We start from the raw sequence: 21145 nt of genomic DNA on the forward strand, positions 1-21145 counted from the left end.
CTGAACAGCAGAATAAATCACACCCACCCTGGATAAGGATAATCACGTGATAATCACCTAGCAGCACTTTGAGCCTTTACAAACTATTAAGTCATTTAATAACAAAAACTGCACATATGCATTTACATGTACAGATTTGCACAATGGTGAGCTCAAAGCAGTTACAAAATATACCAGTCATTGCCTGAGCTCAGGGTTACACTTTCAATGGACACTACCGAGAAAACACATCAACGCTACAGTGATGAGGGCAGTATAAAAACCTATATAAACTAGAACAAAGCCAAAGTACCCCCCTCTGCACCATTCTGGCCTCAGGGAAGGTCAGATAGTGTTTCTTCCCTTTCCCAGGACTTCTGCCAGTCAGGTGGTGGGGCAACTCTGACTGAAGCTGATTAAGGGATATAATGAAGGCACATATCGTCCAACTGCTCTGGCCATACACACTCTCTCCAGCCAGCACTGCTCACCACTGGGACCGGAGGTCAGGGCTCCCTTGTACTGCCCTGATCCCCTAAACAAACCTTTTCCCTGAAGATGCACCTTCTGTCAGGGTCTATGCTCACTTCTGTCAATGAATCCAGGGCCCTCATTTGTTATTGGTGCAATTTTCTATCTTGTGGCTGTAAGCTTGAGTATACAATTGTCTCATCTTCATGACTTACATTGTATATTAGAGGCAAAGTAAAAGGTCGCACTTCAGATGGGCTGTGAAATCCAGTTATTTTATACTCCTCATACATTGATTTTTAGGTGCAGATTAATCAATCTCTCAGCAAAATCTTAAATACAGTCCTTCTTTCAATGAAGCAGTAATTAGCTACCAATAATTTGTTAATTGAAAATGCAGTTAAGTCACAATCTCATGTTTAAAAATGCAGAAATCAAGAACATATTTCCAACTTCCATATGTCAATGCAGGTGACTCTTAAAATAAGGGACCTGATCATGCAAATATATGTACTAATAAAAAGAACAGGAGTACTTGTAGCACCTTAGAGACTAACAAATTTATTAGAGCATAAGCTTTCGTGGGCTATAGCCCACTTCATCGGATGCCTAGAATGGAACATATAGTAAGAAGAAATATATATACATACAGATAAGTTGGAAGTTGCCATACAATACAGACTGCCATGGCTGCTACTCTGAAATACGTACTAATGTGGCCATACCATATCTGTTTCCAAATTAGAGCCAAGATTAGGACCTTATGTGCTATAACCAGCCCCCACTCCCCCTTTGTCTACCCTAGAGATTTCCCTCCCTCCTGATTAACTGAAGGTACTTAACATACTTGTAAAGGTTAGTCTGGATGCTCCCCAAATGTTTGCTACAAATACAGATGTCTAGAATAGAATCATAGAATCATAGAATATCAGGGTTGGAAGGGACCCCAGAAGGTCATCTAGTCCAACCCCCTGCTCAAAGCAGGACCAATTCCCAGTTAAATCATCCCAGCCAGGGCTTTGTCAAGCCTGACCTTAAAAACCTCTAAGGAAGGAGATTCCACCACCTCCCTAGGTAACGCATTCCAGTGTTTCACCACCCTCTTAGTGAAAAAGTTTTTCCTAATATCCAATCTAAACCTCCCCCACTGCAACTTGAGACCATTACTCCTCGTTCTGTCATCTGCTACCATTGAGAACAGTCTAGAGCCATCCTCTTTGGAACCCCCTTTCAGGTAGTTGAAAGCAGCTATCAAATCCCCCCTCATTCTTCTCTTCTGCAGGCTAAACAATCCCAGCTCCCTCAGCCTCTCCTCATAACTCATGTGTTCCAGTCCCCTAATCATTTTTGTTGCCCTTCGCTGGACTCTCTCCAATTTATCCACATCCTTCTTGAAGTGTGGGGCCCAAAACTGGACACAGTACTCCAGATGAGGCCTCACCAATGTCGAATAGAGGGGGACGATCACGTCCCTCGATCTGCTCGCTATGCCCCTACTTATACATCCCAAAATGCCATTGGCCTTCTTGGCAACAAGGGCACACTGCTGACTCATATCCAGCTTCTCGTCCACTGTCACCCCTAGGTCCTTTTCCGCAGAACTGCTGCCTAGCCATTCGGTCCCTAGTCTGTAGCTGTGCATTGGGTTCTTCCGTCCTAAGTGCAGGACCCTGCACTTATCCTTATTGAACCTCATCAGATTCCTTTTGGCCCAATCTTCCAATTGGTCTAGGTCCTTCTGTATCCTATCCCTCCCCTCCAACGTATCTACCACTCCTCCCAGTTTAGTATCATCCGCAAATTTGCTGAGAGTGCAATCCACACCATCCTCCAGATCATTTATGAAGATATTGAATAAAAAAATATCTTGAATAGCCTTTACAAACCCCTTAGCTGCCTGGAGTTAATTGGCAAACAAGGTAAGGGTTTGTCTACACATGGATTTATTCTGGAATAGCTAGCTACGGCCATGTGTGATAACTCTTATGGCTTGCCTACACTTAAAACACAACTACAGCTGCATCATTGTAGTTCTACAGTGAAGACACTACTATGCTGACTGGAGAGGTTCTCCCATTGGTGTAGATAATTGACCTCCCCAAGAGGCAGTAGCTAGGTTGACAGAAATCTCCTGTTGACCTAGCACTGACTACATCAAAGGTTAGGTTGGATTAACTGCATTGCTCAGAGGTGTCGATTTTTCACATCCCTGAGCGATTTAGTTATGTCAACCTAATTTCCTAGTGTACACTAATTTCCTAGTGTAACCTAATTTCCTAGTGTACCAGACCTTATTGTGGATTAAGCTAAATCAGGAAAAGGCATTCTTATTCCAGAACACAAGTGGCCACACCTGGAGTTATTTTGCAATATTCTTCTTAAAATTCAAACCCTACCTCAATCCAGAGTAATTTTCATGTATAGAGAAGCCCTAAAAAGCTTTAGCCTAGACAAACCTGGGAAAGATCTACACTCCAGACCTCTGCCAGCACAACGAAGTCAGTGAGTGGTGTATAGTGCAGATACAGCTATATAGTGTATATGTAGTATAGTGTAGGCACACCGGCAAAGCTGTTTTTGGCAGTGTAGTTTGTTTCAGTCATAGAGAGTGGTTTTACTAAACAGATACAAAGCACAGCTTTGTCAGTATAAGCTGCATCCACCCTAGGAGCACTTTGCCAGTTTAGTATACTGGTATCCTTCACAGGTAAAGTGTGCCTACTGTTGACATAGCTCCAGTGTGAAAAACTATCCTGGGCAGCTGCTTGATGTATTGTACTTGCCTCTGACAGCCAGGATGGCTCTCGCCTCTTTTTTTATTTTTATTTATTTATTAAATACTTTGACAATACACTCACTTCTCATGACAATCAAATAATGTGAATCTGGAAAAGTTGAGCAAGAAATTTCCCACTTCCTGTCTTTTTACAGGCCAGCTGTAGGGAAAATGGTATCCTGGGCGAGCTTGTATTTTGGCACCCCTGTCCTCCCTGGGCGTGTGACCTCCCCCATTGCCCTGGCTCCTGTGGGCTCCCCAACCCCTGCACCCACGCAGGGAAACTGACCTGGATGTATGGAGCAGCTGATATTGCTGCTCACTCCCCTCTCCAATGCTGCTCCTACAACACACCCCTAGGAGGTTGTGAGATGAGGAGAGAGGTCAGGGCTCCCTGCATCCTGGTCACTTCTGCCACCAGGGACTGCATAAGGGGAAGGCAGCAGAGCAGCAGCTCCTGATGCTCACCCCACAGCACAGCACAGGTGGGGGAAGTGACCTGGACACACAGGACACTTGGTGTTGCTCCTCACTCCCCCACAGTCCCCTGGGGTCATGGAGGAATGTTGTGGGGTGAGCAGCATCTGTGCATCACTGCTCACCCCCCAATGTTCCTCCACCAGGAGGAAGCAGTGAGAAATTTGGGCACCCCATCACCCAGCACTCCCCTGCCAGCCAGGAGAAGCTTCTGACTCTATAGCGACAAGGCACACCTCTGCGCTGCCTCCCGGTGCCCTCTTGACCATGGTGCCCATATTTTACTGTGCCCAAAGTGTGGTTTGCACCTCACAATACAGATTGAAACCCATTTCTGCCAGTGAATCCCTGAATCCAGTAACTGGATCTGCATGGAGTCGCATTCAAATACAGGGCCCCAGCTCCAAAATGTTTACAATTTAATTTCAGAATTGATGCAAAGCAAAACAAAACAGTGGACAAGGTATATATGGAGGAATGGCAGAGGTGACATCAGTAAGATTACATGGTTACTTAGGGCAAGCGCAAGGAAGGTTTCATAAAACTTCCCCCAGGGTCATGCAGCAGCCCGACTATTCCCCAAACTCTCCTGAATGCTGTCTCACCACTCTCTACAAGTCTAAGATAGCCAGTTTCAGACATTTTGTTTTCTAGAACAAAGTTGCTGCACTCTAAAACTGTCAAACTCAAAGTTGCTTCAGGTCAATAACCAGCATGATATAGCCAAACCCCATCAAAATTAGGACTTCTTTTGGAGAAAAAATATATAGCCCAAATTTACCAGAAGGGTTCGAGGCGAGGATGGGGAAGAAACGTATTGAGGTCAGTGTCTCTGGCCAGACCGATACCAGGGGGTTGGACGGGAATCAGTTGCTCCAGGCGGGGCAATATAGGGAGAGGGGCGCTGTGCCGGGGGTCAGTGGCTGCGGCCGGGGCGGTACCGGGGGCGCTGTGCCGGGGGTCAGTGGCTGCGGCCGGGGCGGTACCGGGGGCGCTGTGCCGGGGGTCAGTGGCTGCGGCCGGGGCGGTACCGGGGGCGCTGTGCCGGGGGTCAGTGGCTGCGGCCGGGGCGGTACCGGGGGCGCTGTGCCGGGGGTCAGTGGCTGCGGCCGGGGCGGTACCGGGGGCGCTGTGCCGGGGGTCAGTGGCTGCGGCCGGGGCGGTACCGGGGGCGCTGTGCCGGGGGTCAGTGGCTGCGGCCGGGGCGGTACCGGGGGCGCTGTGCCGGGGGTCAGTGGCTGCGGCCGGGGCGGTACCGGGGGCGCTGTGCCGGGGGTCAGTGGCTGCGGCCGGGGCGGTACCGGGGGCGCTGTGCCGGGGGTCAGTGGCTGCGGCCGGGGCGGTACCGGGGGCGCTGTGCCGGGGGTCAGTGGCTGCGGCCGGGGCGGTACCGGGGGCGCTGTGCCGGGGGTCAGTGGCTGCGGCCGGGGCGGTACCGGGGGCGCTGTGCCGGGGGTCAGTGGCTGCGGCCGGGGCGGTACCGGGGGCGCTGTGCCGGGGGTCAGTGGCTGCGGCCGGGGCGGTACCGGGGGCGCTGTGCCGGGGGTCAGTGGCTGCGGCCGGGGCGGTACCGGGGGCGCTGTGCCGGGGGTCAGTGGCTGCGGCCGGGGCGGTACCGGGGGCGCTGTGCCGGGGGTCAGTGGCTGCGGCCGGGGCGGTACCGGGGGCGCTGTGCCGGGGGTCAGTGGCTGCGGCCGGGGCGGTACCGGGGGCGCTGTGCCGGGGGTCAGTGGCTGCGGCCGGGGCGGTACCGGGGGCGCTGTGCCGGGGGTCAGTGGCTGCGGCCGGGGCGGTACCGGGGGCGCTGTGCCGGGGGTCAGTGGCTGCGGCCGGGGCGGTACCGGGGGCGCTGTGCCGGGGGTCAGTGGCTCCGGCCGGGGCGGTACCGGGGGCGCTGTGCCGGGGGTCAGTGGCTCCGGCCGGGGCGGTACCGGGGGCGCTGTGCCGGGGGTCAGTGGCTCCGGCCGGGGCGGTACCGGGGGCGCTGTGCCGGGGGTCAGTGGCTCCGGCCGGGGCGGTACCGGGGATGGGGTGGGGGCGCTCTGCCGGGGGTCAGTGGCTGCGGCCGGGGCGGTACCGGGGGCGCTGTGCCGGGGGTCAGTGGCTCCGGCCAGGGCGGTACCGGGGCGTTGTGCTGGGGGCCCGGCCCCGCTCGCTCACCTTTTTGATGTTGGATTTGGAGGCGGGGTGAAAGTCTTTCTTGCACATGAAGTTGGCGAAGGATTTCCCCATGGCGGCGGCGGCGCCGGCGCGGCCTCCTCAGGCCTCTAGCCCCAGTCGCTCGGCTGCCCCAGGCCGGGCCCGAGCTTCCGGGGCAGGGGGCGGGACTTCCTGCGGGCGGCGGGGCGGGCTGACACCTGCCCCCACACGGAGTCGGGCGGCGGCCCGCGTGCGCCAGGTGAGACCTGCGCTGAGCCCGCCCGCCCAGGCCTGACAGCCCGTAGCCCCGCCCCGGGGGTCCCCTTCGGGATCCCTGTATTGCCCCTCCCCCCCACACCCCTGCCCGCTGGGCGCGCCTGGCCCTACGGGATCCCGGTTCCCCGCCCCCTCTTGAGGGAAACAGCGAGACCGGCTGGGGCTGCAGTAGCGTCCCGCGCTGCCGTAGCGATGGGGCGGGGGGGCTGCTGCTAGCCCCGGGGCAGGGAACGCGGCCTCACGTCCCGGTACCGCAAGAGAGCGGCTCCCTAGTTACCATTCTGCACGTCCGCTCTTGCCCAGGGGGTGGATTCTAAGTCTGTGTTTCGGGGACCTATTCCAGAAAAAAGTAATCGTTCAGCTACCTGTGTGACAGCCTCCACGCCTCGGTGAAATGCCGTCATTGCGCTCGGGCCCCTGTTCCTGTCTGGGAAGCACCCCCAGCTCTGAATTTTAAGTGCATTCCTGTACGTTATTATTTATTTCAAGGATGGCTTCAAGAACCACTGCACCTCGCTCCTGTGACACATTTGTGGCGCTGCCTCCAGCAACAGTTGGCAGCCGGGTTGTTTTTGGAAAAAATTCAGATAGACCCTCTGATGAAGTGCAAGAGGTAGTCTATTTCCCTGCTGCTTCTCATAAGGCAGGAGACAAGCTTGAGGTAAGAGCAAAGTGTTCTTGAACAGAAACTAAGGGTGCTTGCCCACCATACAATAAAAATAGTAAAGAATTAAACATTAGTTTTAAAAAATCTCCTATGTTTGGCCAAGCACAAGACGTAAAATAGTGTAAGTTTTGTATTGCTGTGTACTAGCACAGCAGGATCATAACCCTCCATCAGAAATACCGACTGACTTAGTGCAGTGAGTGTCAGCTCAGTGCACCCCTTCAGATTCTGCTTTTGAGGACCCTCTTTTATTTGACTCACTGTAAACCCACTTTTTGTGGGTCCCATTGTAAGTAATGCTTGGCCTTTTGTAATGAAGGTTGCTGGTAATAGCACATTAGTTTATTTTATAGATACCCAACATCTCCTACAGCAGAGAATCTAGACCCTTATCTACCTGCAGCATAGAAGTTAGTTTGCGGGCCTTTTGAAATGTGTAGCTAAACTGCCTCCCTCGCTATGTTTAACAACCCTGTGACCTTGATTGGAGAGCTATTTTAAAATAGATAGAGTTTGGGGATCCAAAGTATGTGCAGGTATCCCTTTAATCACTTGAATAGGAAACCAGATATTTTGTCTTCCAATGCAAATTAGGAATGGAGAACCCTTAAAGAGAGCTTGTTTTTATTAATTATACTACTTCACTTACATAGTATATACATGTATTTCTATTGAATTTGGGGGTTTTAATGATAGTCTACGGTTTTGTGGGATAAGGAGAAGAGGGGGAATTTAGAGATATGATTTTGTTAGTTATTGTTGGAAGCTCCTGTCACAAAGGAAATCTAGCAGAATGAGAACTTTCAGGCCCTGCATTCATTAAGTAGCATTTTGATTTTTTATTACACTTCCCATGCCCTGGTTTATGTTGCAGTGCACTTATATAGAAATTGAGCAAGCAGAAAAAACATATGCGGTTGTTTTGAGTCGTCCATCTTGGATATGGGGTGCTGAAATGGGAGCCAATGAACATGGAGTTTGCATTGGGAATGAAGCAGTGTGGGGACGAGAAGAAGTCTGTGATAATGAAGCACTCCTAGGCATGGACCTTCTCAGGTTGGCACATACTCTAGTTGTATTTAGATAAATATACTATGTTGAATTTGGTTTCAGGTTATAACCCAGATACATTTTTTTATATAGAAACGAACATATCTCTGAAGGCAAGGACCCTGCCTTCTCTGCTGTTCTGTTCTTGGTTAAAATATGAACACTTCTAGGAAGAAAGGCCAGCTCCAACTGCTGTTAAAGTCATTGTGAATCTTTGAGGTGGATGAAGCATTAACATGGACCGTGCAAATGAAGATATTAGAAATTGTTTTATCAGTACTACTAGAATTATTTTAAAGAATAATTATGAATTGAAATTCTCACAAGCACACAATTGCAGTTTGAGGGGTCTGGGTCATACCTTGTAATTATTCTTCCCCAAATCTTTTTCTGTCACAGTTTTGGCCACAGATCCTCAAATAAAACAAATGTACAAAAACAAAGAAAGGCCAGCTTCTTTTTTTGCCAATTTCCAGTTGGCCAGAAACAAGCAATTAAGAACAAACTAGTCTTAGTATGGTAGAAGTCTCTGCCAATAGTTAAACCCTTCTTTCTTAGTTCAGAGCAGGCAGTTAATTCCCACCTGGGAATGGGGGGTGAATGAGGACACCTCCTAGGACCCTTCTTCCTCCCTTGCACACTTCCATTTTATTGCATCCTCTCCCAGGAAGGAGGCACAGCCAATCAGATATACAGTCCAGCAGCTTAACAAGGAGCTCAGGTAGGTTCCTCCTTTCTTCCCAGTGAAGGGGTCTGATCCCTTTCTGGTTTAGACAGGGACACATCCCACCACAGTATTCACTGTTCAGATTGAACTTTAATATTGATGTTTAAGAATTCTTCTAAAACAAGATAAGTACAAAAGGTAACATCTTAATTTTGTTTTAGACTTGGACTCGAAAGAGCGGATACAGCTGAAAATGCCCTCACTGTCATGGTTGACTTGCTAGAAAAATATGGACAAGGAGGAAACTGTATGGAGAGTCACATGGCATTTACCTACCATAACAGTTTTCTGATAGCTGATAGAAAGGAGGCTTGGGTACTAGAGACTTCAGGAAAATACTGGGCAGCAGAGAAAATAGAAGGTAGGGTAACATTCTTCATTAGGATTTTAAATCTTCCCACTGCAACAGCATTAGTAATTCCCTGCTTTTCATATACTAACTGCTTCATTAGGATGTGGGGGATCCAGCTAGCTTCTGGGTACGTGTGTACCACGCTGCTTTCATGTCAATAGCAGAAATCAGTCTTTAGAAGGGACTTAATTGTAGGCAGAGTAGGGGCTTACGGATGAGCTCAAGGAGGTTGTACTATATATGCGGGCCACAGAGGTGAACGTGCAAGCAAACACTGATGGAGGAGAGAACATGGGCAATGTAAAGCATGACAAGAGAATGGCAGAATTATGCAGAGCTTTAAGGATGGTGAAAAGATGTTTAAAAACTGATGCGATAATAGACATGGAGCCACGGGAAGGATTCAAAGAGGAGTGAGCGGATCAAATTGATGGGCAGAAAGATGATTGTTTGGGAGGCCGGTATTGTAGTTGAGCTGGAATATAACGAGGACCTGAACAAAACACTTGGCTGTGGGAATGGAAATAAAAATGAATATCAGAGCTGCAGAGAATGAAGCAGTAGCAGAATTTGGATATGGCCTGGATGTGTGTGATGTGGGGGAGAAAGAGAGAGAAGCCAAAAAATTCCCAGGTCTGCAGGGGAACTCAGCAGGTTACATGAGAACTTCAAAAAAGCTGTAAAATATAAAATACATTTCAGTAAGCTAAATGTAAACAAATAAAATACTGGATAAATCACTGCATAAAAGGCACTAAATGATCTCTTTCCCCACTTTACAAACAGAGGGTGTGCGGAATATCTCCAACCAGCTCTCCATAACAACCAAGATCGATCGGGAACATCCTGAAATGAGAGATTATGCTAAGAGCAAAGGCTGGTGGGATGGTGAAAAAGAATTTGATTTTGCTGCCATATATTCCTACGTAAATACTGCCAGAATGACAACTTCAAGGGGCAGATACTGTGAAGGCTATAAGCTACTGAATAAACACAAAGGTACCCATTATTATTTGACTATAGCAAATCAAACAAAGTATTTAGTATGCAGTGTCCATTTAATTCAAGCGATTAAAATGTCTGCTGTGGTACATACACTGGGTTAATTCAATAATAATTCAATTGAAGACAGTATTAGAGTGATTGGATTTTTAAGGGCTGTTCACTATTTTTAAGTTTTCTAATATTTTTTGCATTTTTCTCAATTGGGTGGGGAGAAATCAAACAAATTTTATATATTAAACATTTAATACTGCAGCCATACCTATAGGCCAGGGGTGGGCAAACTTTTTTGCCCGAGGGTCACATCTGGGTATGGAAATTATATGGGAGGCCAGGAATGCTCGTGAAATTGGGGTTAGGGTGCAGGAGAGGGTGAGGGCTCTGGCTGGGGGTGCAGGCTCTGGGGTGGAGCCAGAAATGAGGAGTTCAGGGTATGGGAAGGGGCTCTGGGCTTGGGCAGGTGGTTGGGGGGCTCCAGCTGGCAGGGTGGGCTCTGGGGTGGGGCTGGGGATGAGGGGTTTGGAGTGTACTTCGGGCTGGGACCGAGGGGTTTGGATGGTGGGAGGGGGATCAGGGCTGGGGCAGAAGGTTGGGGCATGGGAGGAGGTAAGGAGTGCAGGCTCCGGGTGGCGCTTACCTCAGGCAGCTCCCGGAAGCAGCGGCATGTCTCCCCCTCTGGCTGCTATGTGGAGGCGAAGCCAGGTGGCTCTGCGTGCCACCCCTACAGCTTCCATTGGCTGCAGTTCCCGGCCAATGGGAGCTTCAGGGGTGGCGTTTGGGGCGGGGCCAGCGTGCAGAGCCCCCTGGCTGCCCCTACACCTAAGAGCTGGAGGGAGGACATGCCACTGCTTCCGGGAGCTGCCTGGAGCCCTGACCCCACTTCTCAGCTGAAGTGGTGCAAGCCCCAGACCCTGCTCCCCCGCAGGAGCTCAAGGGCCAGATTAAAACATCTGACGGACCTGACGTGGCCCGTGGGCTGTAGTTTGCCCACCCCTGCTATAGGCTTACCAAGCGAGGGCTATCTTGTTCTGTGCTCAGCAAGGACTGATGACTGACTAGTTCTGGAATATTTGATGGGTTATTTTCCATCCACCTACTTGGCAGAAAAAAAGCAGACTTCCAAAAATTCACTGCCATTTATACAAGCTTGGGAGAGCTTGGGGGAAGGCCTATATTAGTACAAGTGCCTAACTGAACCCACCTCTGAACACTATTGTCATATGAATATGAAGTCATTCTGCCTAATCTAACCTTTTTTTGGTTGGACTTGAAGATACTCATATTAAAAACATAGATTTAAAAAATGTTACTGTTAAAATTATATAGTCCAGTAAAACACCCTATCTGAAAGCAGGATAAAGGAATTTACAGCATTATCAGAAGAAATTCTTAGTTACCAACTTATTCACATGACTTTTTTCACGTTTATGCAGAGAGAAACTACTACTTCTCTTCCAACTGCTTCTATTTGGCAGCTTTTAACTGTGTTGCATATATCTCAAAATAGCATCTGGATTCACTGTTGCATTTGAAATGATTAATCTAAACGGAAATCAAATTGCATCCCTGGGTGCTTTTTGTTTTTTTGAGCTCGGTCACCCCAGCTTTAGCACTTATTCACTGCGTGCTAGTGAATTATCTATAGATATCTTACTCTGGTGATCATGTAAATCCTGCATCCATTTTGGGAATTGCAGGTTCTGAATACTTAATACCTGTATTATAGAAGTTTTAAGGTTCTGTCAGCATTTTCACTGAAATCCCCATTTTCAGGCATTCACCTCAGCCATTTTTAAATCACCCTAGGTATTCAAATTATCAGCCTGGTATAGTTTCATTTCCTTTAGATTTTTTTAAAAATCCATGCCTTAAAAGCTATTTAATTTAGAGCAGAAACAAAGGCATAGTTATCATACTCTACCCTTCCAAGCTTTTTCTCCCAATAGCTTAAAAAAAAAAAAAAGTCTTCCAGTCTACTGATCTTCGGTGTGTGGAGAAACTTTACAAATATAAATATCATAGCTATTTTAAAAGTAGCTACTGAGAGACTATATGGGGAACCCAGGAGAATCAAAAACCTGATCTAGACAAGAGAAATTTAATACATTGTGCCTACTGGACAAGCTGCTGACCTGCACTTAATCTTGGTTTGCAATGACTGACCTTGACCAAATATGAAAACTGCCTCCTCTCTTTCGTTTCCTTCATTTACTGTGATGAATCCCTCCTGCTGGCTTCCTTCAGCCTGTTGCGCCCATACAGTGGAGAAGAGTGCACATGGTTAATTAACCATGTGCAATACTTGAAGCGCAACATGGGTTGCAACTTGCATCATTTACAGGGAAACTTAGACAAGTCAGCTTAAGTTTTCTCACTGAGCAGCAGTCTTCATGATTTTCTTAGTTCAACTAGAAATGGCAAGGCCATTTAAACTAGAAATCCTAATCCACTGAGAGATGGTATGAGGAAAACATAGCAAGAGTAGGAGGTTTTGAGTTGCCAATATCCCTTTAAAATGGAAAAAACAATTAATAGATTAGCGGTTCCTCTCTTTTATATTAGCATTTGCTCACCTGTTGTACTGCATTTGGAGGAAAAATGTCTGTAGGTGCCCTTGTTAAAATATTGGCAGTACATCACTAGGCATTCACATAAACCACTACAGTATATAAAAAACAGAGACAGCATTTGAACATTAACTACTTTAAAATAATTTACTTTTAGAATTTTCACAAGAACAGCCAATACCAATGAAGGGGTTCCATTCACCCTGTCTCAGAAAGAAAATTATTTTCACAAGGATGCTGAACTCAAGTTTGCCTTTTTTAGTTTGGTGCTTGCTGATCAGTATTACATAGCCCTTCACAAATGGCTACGTTAGTGTGGTTCCATTCCATTCAAGATATAAAACTGATTGTTCTCTAGTGCATCATTTCAGCTGGTCATCTTGAAATATAAATTACCTGGGAAGTAAAATAGTAAGGAACAGTTTAATCTCTTCGAGTTGCATTTTCAAAGCAGTGCACAGGAAATCCACATACAGTTGTCATTAGTTTTACATTTTCAAAGCAGTCTAGTGGGATTTGTACATAGATAATACCAGTAAGCAATACTGTGATTTGTCTGCTTAACTCCCACACAGCATTTAGGAAGTTTAGTCTTTAATCTTGAACTATGAATTTTCATCTGAAAAGTTATTTTATCTGAACTGTTTGCTGGGCTTATTATTTGTCATATACTTTGGAAGTCCAAAATACATTTGTTATAGCACTTGAGTCATAAATGCAATATCTCATTGTCATTTACTTATCAGAAAAGATAAAAATAAAACAGTAATCTTATTTGCTATTTTAAACATGTGGCTTATTCCACTATGTATGTGGGCTGAAGGATTGATTGCTTTCATGACAGAGCTAAAAAGTGTCCCTCTCATGTTTTTAACTACCGTGTAAGAAGCTAGTCTGATATCCCTTGTTTTGCACCAGTTGGTCTTTTTGCCAACACAGCATATTAACATGAACATTACCTTTGAAAAAATGTGAGGAGTAAAGCATGCAGTTCTAGAGTAGCTGGTATTTAGTCGCTACTAGTCTTGTTTGTAAATTCATTGTTTTGTATCTTAAACAGGCAATATAACTTCTGAAACAATGATGGAAATTCTTCGGGATAAAGAGAGTGGCATTAATATGGAAGGAGGATTTATGACAACTGGAAGTATGGTCTCCGTTCTACCTCAGGAGCCTAATTTCCCTTGTATTCATTTCTTTACAGGAACTCCAGACCCTGACAGGTGATACAATAACTAATTAAAATGAAAAGTTAGCGAATGTTTTCTAAGTTATAAGATGGTGTCATTTACTTGCTTATTAGTTTCATTTTATTATTTTAAAACAAGTCCCAAAATGTAGTGAGAGCCAAATGCATGTCATAATTTAGGGGTTCATTACTCCTTTACGTACATACATAACATCGATGAAAATGTGGGGAGACTTCATACACATTTTATCTGAGTAATTAAAACAAGGCTAAGAGTTATTTGAAGCCTTTCTCCAGTGGAAGTAGAGGGGATAAATGGAAGGAAAATACAATGATGCATTGCGTTCTGCTTGTACCTTTAATAAAACTATATCAATGAATCTGTGTTCTGTTTCCTCTCCCTAGATCTGTTTTTAAGCCTTTTATTTTTGTGCCAAATATTACTCAGTTACTAAAAACCAGCTCACCAACATTTGGTCATGATGATCCAGTGAAGAAGAAACCACGGTTTCTGACTAAGCCAGATCGAAGACATGAGCTCTATAAGCAACATGAAAGTGCTGCTGTGGTTATGGAAACCTTCAAGGTATGTTCGATTTCAGTGCAAGGTGGTGATTTGGGTTATTCACTCCACTCATGGTTTGCAGATGTGATACTGTTTAAGGCTCCAGTTTGTTGGATGGTAAAGAATATTTATGTAGTGCACCAGTGGGCAATCTGTTCAGCCTCTCGTATGCACACGTTTCAGAAATGCCAAAGAGCCACCATCAATCCCTCAACTATTTCCCTAGGCTCAGGCACAGCCAGTCAAACTTCTGTCCTGCTAAGCCTAGGGTTCTCAAAGCCTGGAATGGAGCAGGCCAGACTACTCTTTTTTCAACTCCTATAATTGCACCAGCCAGACCTTGGGGGTACTACTGAACAGCCCCAGCATGGAAGGAATGGCCCCTGGTCAGAGCACTCCCAGCAATCACAAGTGCTGCTCTTGGGTCTGAAGGGAGGGGTTGGGGTGCCTGTTACCACTTCCTTGTAGCGACAGGATTGATTCAAACACTTCAGTTTAAAAGTCACAGACTTTTCTTCGTAAGTCTCCTTGGAATGCCCCACGTTGGACACCAGTGATTAAGTGCATCAATGTGCTCAGCACTGTTTTGAGTTAATATCATAATAGCTTGCGATGGTACTGCCTGAGCTCCAGATTGCATGTTGAATGATGAGGATTTTAGTTTAAATTAGCTAGTGGTACCATGCACTTGCTGTAATAAATATTAGCGTATTTTTCATAAATGGCTGTGACCAATGGTATATGTAGGCCAATATGAGGCTCACCAGTTACCAAAAGGCTGAGGTTTGGAGTCTGCTTAGACTCACCGGAAGGATTTCAGTATAAAGCCCTGTAACCGATAGAACCAGGTCTAAAGTACACTGGGTTGGTGCACTCCTTGGAGCAATGTATATGGGAGCAGCAACAGGTAGATGGGTGGGAAGGAGGTTTTAAAATTGCAGCTACCGAGCAGGCACATGCTGAGCAGCTGCAGCAATGCAGGCCAGATTATGGGAGAAGCTGTAGCTAGGTAGCACAGTGGACATGGCAGGGGAGTGGAGAGGAGCTGCAGGGAGGCCAGTTTTGTGTAAATACAGAGTTAGGAAGCACTACATTCCTCTGACCACTGCTCTGCTTCTAATATCCCACTCAAACTGAAAGCAGGGTAAGTGGGAGAGAGAACATGATTTTAGAGGTTATAGGTGGTCGATGAGTTAGTCCAGCCCCCTCTGTGGGAAGACACTGCAGGTGTTGCTACCTTAGCTAATTCGACTAAAATGATGAAGGGGGGGTGAATATTATGGGATGTTTTGATTCTGAGGGAGATGAAGACCTCTAGTTTTCACCAAGTATTATTGGAAAATAGATGCTAAATATAGAAATCCTGGAGTATTTATTACCAAGAGTAGTGTGATTGGCTTCTCTCTGGGTGGGCCCTCCCTATCACTCCTGCCAGCTCCTTTGGTCTAACTCCCAAGGATGTCACATCAGGCCAAGCATTTTTCTGAATGTCCTGACTCTTCTGTTTCCTCTCTTTGGTGTTTTTAACTCCTAAGCCCAGTTGTCTTCCCTTCCTTTTCATACCATCTCTAGTCAGGCTCCAGTTGTAGCTCCTGGAGACAGTGTCCCACTAATGCATCCTCCGAAGAAACTTGAAGCAGCGGAGCAGTACAGCACACCAACCACAGATGAGGATTTCAAAGCATGCTTACTGCATTAGTACAACATACAGCTCTGCCACACTGTGGCTGTGTTTAGAGTGGGAGCCCTAATTTCCATCAGCACAGATAAGCTGATGACAACAATGGGCAAGACAGTAGCCTAGACAGGGCTCAAGCTTTTATCACTGTTTTATTTAAGGCTGCTCAGAGTGAGTCAAGACTATGATGTGAAAACACAATCCTCGTTTACATTACAGCTTTCCTTTTTGGAACTACCTTCGAGAATTACAGGCCCTAGTTTTCCTCATCAGCAGAATTGCCTATTTTTTGTGGAGCAAGGAGGCTAGTTGCTGACTTCTAAAAGGTCACTGGTTTTGTTGAAGTAGAGCCTAGAATTTATTTAAACTTTTGGTCCAAAAATAGATGCCATCCAAAGACAGGGCTATTCAGAATCTACACACACACACACCCATTTCTAAAAAGGCACTTCTGCACAAATACGTTTTGCTGCTGAAAGCACTGAAGAACTTTTCATTTTTACCATTCAAGCCCCTCGCACAAAAGGTTTGGAACTTGTAGGTAGATGAGACAAATACTGTATAAGGGACAGAGCATCTGAGCAAGAACACTATGTAACCTACACAAACTGGACAGCACTGATTCCCACTACTATCACAAATTGTTGTTATGGGCACAGGTATAAGAGCTTAAGTAGAAAGATGATTGACTATAGCAAGACTTTGTTTTAAACTGTACAGAGCTGTTAGAGTTTCATTCGAAAATGTGTTCTTTTGTTTTTGTAGGATAAAGGTAAAGAGATGCTGGAACAGATACGGAAGTTGGAGAAAGAGAAAATTAGCAAGATGGAATCAATCCTGCAAAATGGATGTCTTGATGTTAACCAAGCTGTTAACCTTTTTTCACAGTGTGTGGAAGAGGAAATCAACACATATGCTTAAGAGTATAAATCAAATGCAGTGGAATTTGGTCCTGGTGATCATGATCCCTTGTAGTTGTATGGCTCTAGGGATCAAATCTTATTTTGGACAAGTCATTTTCCATTGATGATTAGGTGTTTAGCATCTTATATATGCTGGCCTACGGGCTTTTGATAATGATCAAATAAGTAATGTTTTCAAAGGTAGGGAATAGTTTTGCCTTTAAATGACACTTGGCTGTAGATAAAGAATATGACAACTAGGTGAAATGCCAGTAAGAACCAACTTGATTAACAATTAAATATTAAAATGCCTAGTAGGTATTGAAATTCTTGGTTATTTTATGATTAAGATTTTCATTCGGTGCATCTTGGTTTTGAACAACTCACTCTATGAATATGCATGTAGATTTTATACTCAAAAAGTGTTACTCAAGTTGATCATCACAGCATAATTTCACTCCCTGAATTAAAATGGACAAGCGAGAACTCTCTGAAATGGAGAAGCCACTATTATGTATCATTATCCTTTGAGGTTAATTTATTCCTGTAAAACAAATATCGCAGCACCAATACTTATTTTAACGCTCTGCTAATAATCCTCCAGTTGTACAATTGCCACACTAAGAAAAATATTTTACTTGTCAGCAGTAAGAGTTTTCATGACAGTTGTACGCTAGGATTGAGCTATAGTCTATCTAGTATTACTTTAATAGGATATATGTACTTTACACTTAATTGTGCAAGTGGCAATGCATGAATGACAAGTTAACCTTCAAATTAACACATTGAGTAGGAGTGTGTCTAAAGTAATCTGCCATTTTAAAACCAAATTACAGCTTCAACTTTCCAATAAGTAAGTTGGACTGAAATGTGTTAAAATGGCTTTGACTTTCAAGTTCCATTAAGGTAATGAGTGTTTGGTATCTTAGCAATACAAAATGTCCTGCCAGTTACCACAAAACATTTAAGATTTAGCATCCTTATATGTTTGCTAACCTTTATTTAGAAAGAAGTGTTTTGGTTTTATGTACTACTCTCTGATTACTTTGAAATTAATTCTGCCAGTGCACTTTTCAAGACAGCACTGGACTGTTTTTCGTAACAATCATTTTATTGAATCATCTGTTTAAAACACACAAGTACAATGAATAATAGGTCTGAGTATTTAAAGATCTGAAGTGTGCCTACTCTTACAGCATGACAGTTTTAAAAAGAGAGACTAAACTTTTCTTCTTTAGATGAATGCCTTGTTATTCATAACTTGTCTTGCCAAAGCTGCTAATTTATTAAAGCGTGATTTAAGCAAAGCTAAATCCTTGATCCTATATTAAAGTCATGATCAATTTGTAACATTACCTTTGTATTCATGGCAAGAGACTGGAAGGATAAATGCAGGATTCTGACTTCATTCATACAGAATCAAGCTAAAGGTAAGGAAGACTTGTAAAAGAGAAAGTACTTAAAAGTATCTGAAGTATAGAATGTATAAAATAACTGGTGATACTACTGGCATACTAAAAATCAGTTTAAATTTTCTGTAACTGGTTAGTAAGTGCAGGTAATAACACATTAAATACATCAGGCAATCCGTATTAGCACAGAAATCAGATCGATTTATACAAGTATTTTTTTTAAAAAAAACCAAACACTTTTCCTGGGTAAATTTGAAGAACTCTACCCATTTGTATATTTTCTCCATTTAAAACTGTTGCTTTTCTGTGCCTATAACTTAGTCTGTGTAATAGAAATAGAGTGCAGGTCACACTTCCAATTGCAATTCTTCATCTATATTAAAATTGTATAGAGATAGACTAACATCTAATTATTTAGCAACCAACACCTACTTTAGTCAGCAAAATACTGTGAGAAAACATTCTTGTAATATTTCCCTGTGTTAGGAGGAAAAGCCACTAGTAGTGGCATGAAAAATCCAAGCAGAGGAAACCCTCTTATCCTACAACTACTGTGAATACCACCTGCTAAGTGTTTGTGTGTTGGGGGGGGGGGGGGGCGGACACGACTTGAGCCTTCCCCCACAATGTGAAGTATTTGAAATAACACCACTTCCATGGCAAGAAGCTGTTGAAAGTGATCAACACACTTTTTATAATCCTAGAAATTAAACAGAGGGTCTGAAATTGTGATCAGGATTCTGGCTATGACAGACCCTCCAGAAAGCCTTACAATAGTTTTGTATCAGAGTGGCAGCCGTGTTAGTCTGTATCAGCAAAAAGAATGAGTACCTGTGACACCTTAGAGACTAACAAATTTATTTGGGCATAAGCTTTCGTTGGCTAAAACCCCCTTCATCAGACGCATGGAGTGGAAAATATAGTATGAAGATATATATACACACACAGAGAACATGAAAAGATGGGGGTTACCATACTAACTGTAACGAGACAAATCCATTTAGGTGGGCTATTATCAGCAGGAGAAATTTATGAGAGTATCCAGTTTTGAGAGCTCACTCTTAATCTTTCTTGTTTGCTGTATAGGATGTTGATCAGGTGATTACGCAGTTTTTTTGAGAGTGTAGGGGCTACATCTGATGTATAATGCATACTGGTCCCGAGAGTAGGTCACCTCTCCCTCCAATGGCTCTATACTGATTTGTTTTATCACACACTAGTAATGTCAACAGAGTGAAGTACTGGGTGCATCATGTTACCCTTATTCCTTCTTTGGTCTCTACATACGTCTATTCAAGGCCTTCTGAGTTGCCTTTTGTCAAAAAAAACTTGGCATTGTAGACAAGGCCTTAGAGTCCTCACCTTTTCGTATGAAATCAAGAATCCAGTATGTAGTAGTTATACAAAGAGCTATAGAACTCTAGCAACTTTGTATCACCCCTGCCTCCATCAAAGTGATCATCTTTATGTAGTCAATTTCAAGAACTAAGTTATTTCAGATACTCCACCTGCCAGACACCTTGATTTGTAGTTTTACAAATCTAGTGTTGCTCTTTTGTAAACTATATCCTTTCCATCATCATTGTGTGAAAGAGCCCACAAACAAAAGTTGAAATTGAAACTGAGTGGAGTGCTGCCAAGTATACAAAGCAAACTGAAAAGATAAGTTTTACATGCAGACTTTTAGGTTTAGCAATCACAGATGTTAAGAGTAATGCCAGTAGGTAAAACATTTTCTATAGAAGTTTGATTAAGGTGACAGTGACTCTGCTAGCACAGACATAGAAAACACAAGATTTCCTGAAGGTTCAGTAATACAAAGAATGTTCATAAACTGTCAGAGGATATTTTTGAATAAAGTGATTTGCTGTGTTCCACCTCAGCTCCTACTGAATGTCTGTTTTCGACAGCGAGCCATTTGGCAGCCGTACCACTTTGGGCTGTGATCTTGTCACACCTCCCAGAAGGGCACTTGAATGGGCAGCTTAATGATAAAACTCAGGTGCTGAAAAAAGCTGTTGGGTCAGAACTTAGCTCAAGCCTAAGTCACCAAGACTGTGGTGGGTAGGATTGTGAAGTAAGAACTGTACTTTTTCACATTATAGTGCTTGATTCACCACTACATTATACCAAGTCATAAATTGGATTACTTTCCTACTTGATCATAATGAGTGGAGATGTCCTGTTATGTGTGCAGCCGAGAGTCCAACAGGGCAGTGACGTTTCAGCTATTCCCCTGTATTTTCTAACATGCTTTCCCCTTCCTGGCCTAAAGTGATATATAGTGTAGATGGTGTGCTAGATTCTGGAGGTGGGTGAAGTGATATTATTATATTTTGCTGTCATGGACCCTAGGATTTAGTTCTTTCAGACAAGATTCTGGCCAAAATATAAGGGAAGGAGAAAAGGAACTATATTCAACTGAAAGCTAGAGTGTCCGCTAGAGGGCAACCTCTGCACATATTTGGTTTAGAGACCCCTCCCCCCACACACTCACTTTAATTTTCAAACTTTAGGGGCAGAAGATTATTTACAAACAATTCACTGAAAAACATTATCTAATATTTTTCTATTGTGAAACCTAGTACAAATGCCCCATTTCTCCACTGCTTCCTTTGGTAAGGGCTACAAACATACAAGAAAAAAGTTAGAGCTCAGTGCTTCATTCTATGGAATATTTGAATTATCCTTCTGCAATTTGGTCCAACTTCTGCCAAATTATGTATGGATACTGCCAAAACGGATGTTCACCCATAATTAACTAAGCTTAAATACAAAAGAGTCTAACAGACGCCATGTTATTAAGCTGATAATGGGCATATTCAGTACTTTAACAGGCCAATTTCTTGAATGGAGAACTCACCAAATCTAGGAAGCCAATAAACAGGAGTTGAGTCACTTAAAATATTTCACAGC

General features: G+C 44.4%; 2 protein-coding genes across 2 annotated transcripts in view; one reads left to right on the forward strand and one right to left on the reverse strand.

The window, feature by feature from the left end:
- Positions 1-6001, reverse strand: part of CIRSR (corepressor of RBPJ and splicing regulator) — a 45549-nt gene extending 39548 nt beyond the window's left edge. The window contains exon 1 of the mRNA XM_084643586.1: positions 5864-6001. Coding sequence (XP_084499712.1) covers positions 5864-5935 — 72 coding nt within the window. The 5' untranslated portion in view covers positions 5936-6001. The remainder of the gene's footprint in view (positions 1-5863) is intronic.
- A 22-nt stretch (positions 6002-6023) lies between these two features.
- On the forward strand, positions 6024-20111 carry SCRN3 (secernin 3). The gene is made up of 8 exons (XM_084643587.1): positions 6024-6101; positions 6608-6779; positions 7660-7841; positions 8724-8923; positions 9701-9913; positions 13544-13706; positions 14078-14258; positions 16681-20111. The coding sequence occupies exons 2-8, from the start codon at positions 6609-6611 to the stop codon at positions 16834-16836; spliced, it is 1266 nt and encodes a 421-aa protein (XP_084499713.1). The 5' UTR covers positions 6024-6101; position 6608; the 3' UTR covers positions 16837-20111.
- The last annotated feature ends 1034 nt before the right edge of the window (positions 20112-21145 follow it).

Source organism: Lepidochelys olivacea (genome assembly GCF_965140295.1).
Source record: "Lepidochelys olivacea isolate rLepOli2 genome assembly, chromosome: 11".
NCBI classification, from domain to species: domain Eukaryota; kingdom Metazoa; phylum Chordata; order Testudines; family Cheloniidae; genus Lepidochelys; species Lepidochelys olivacea.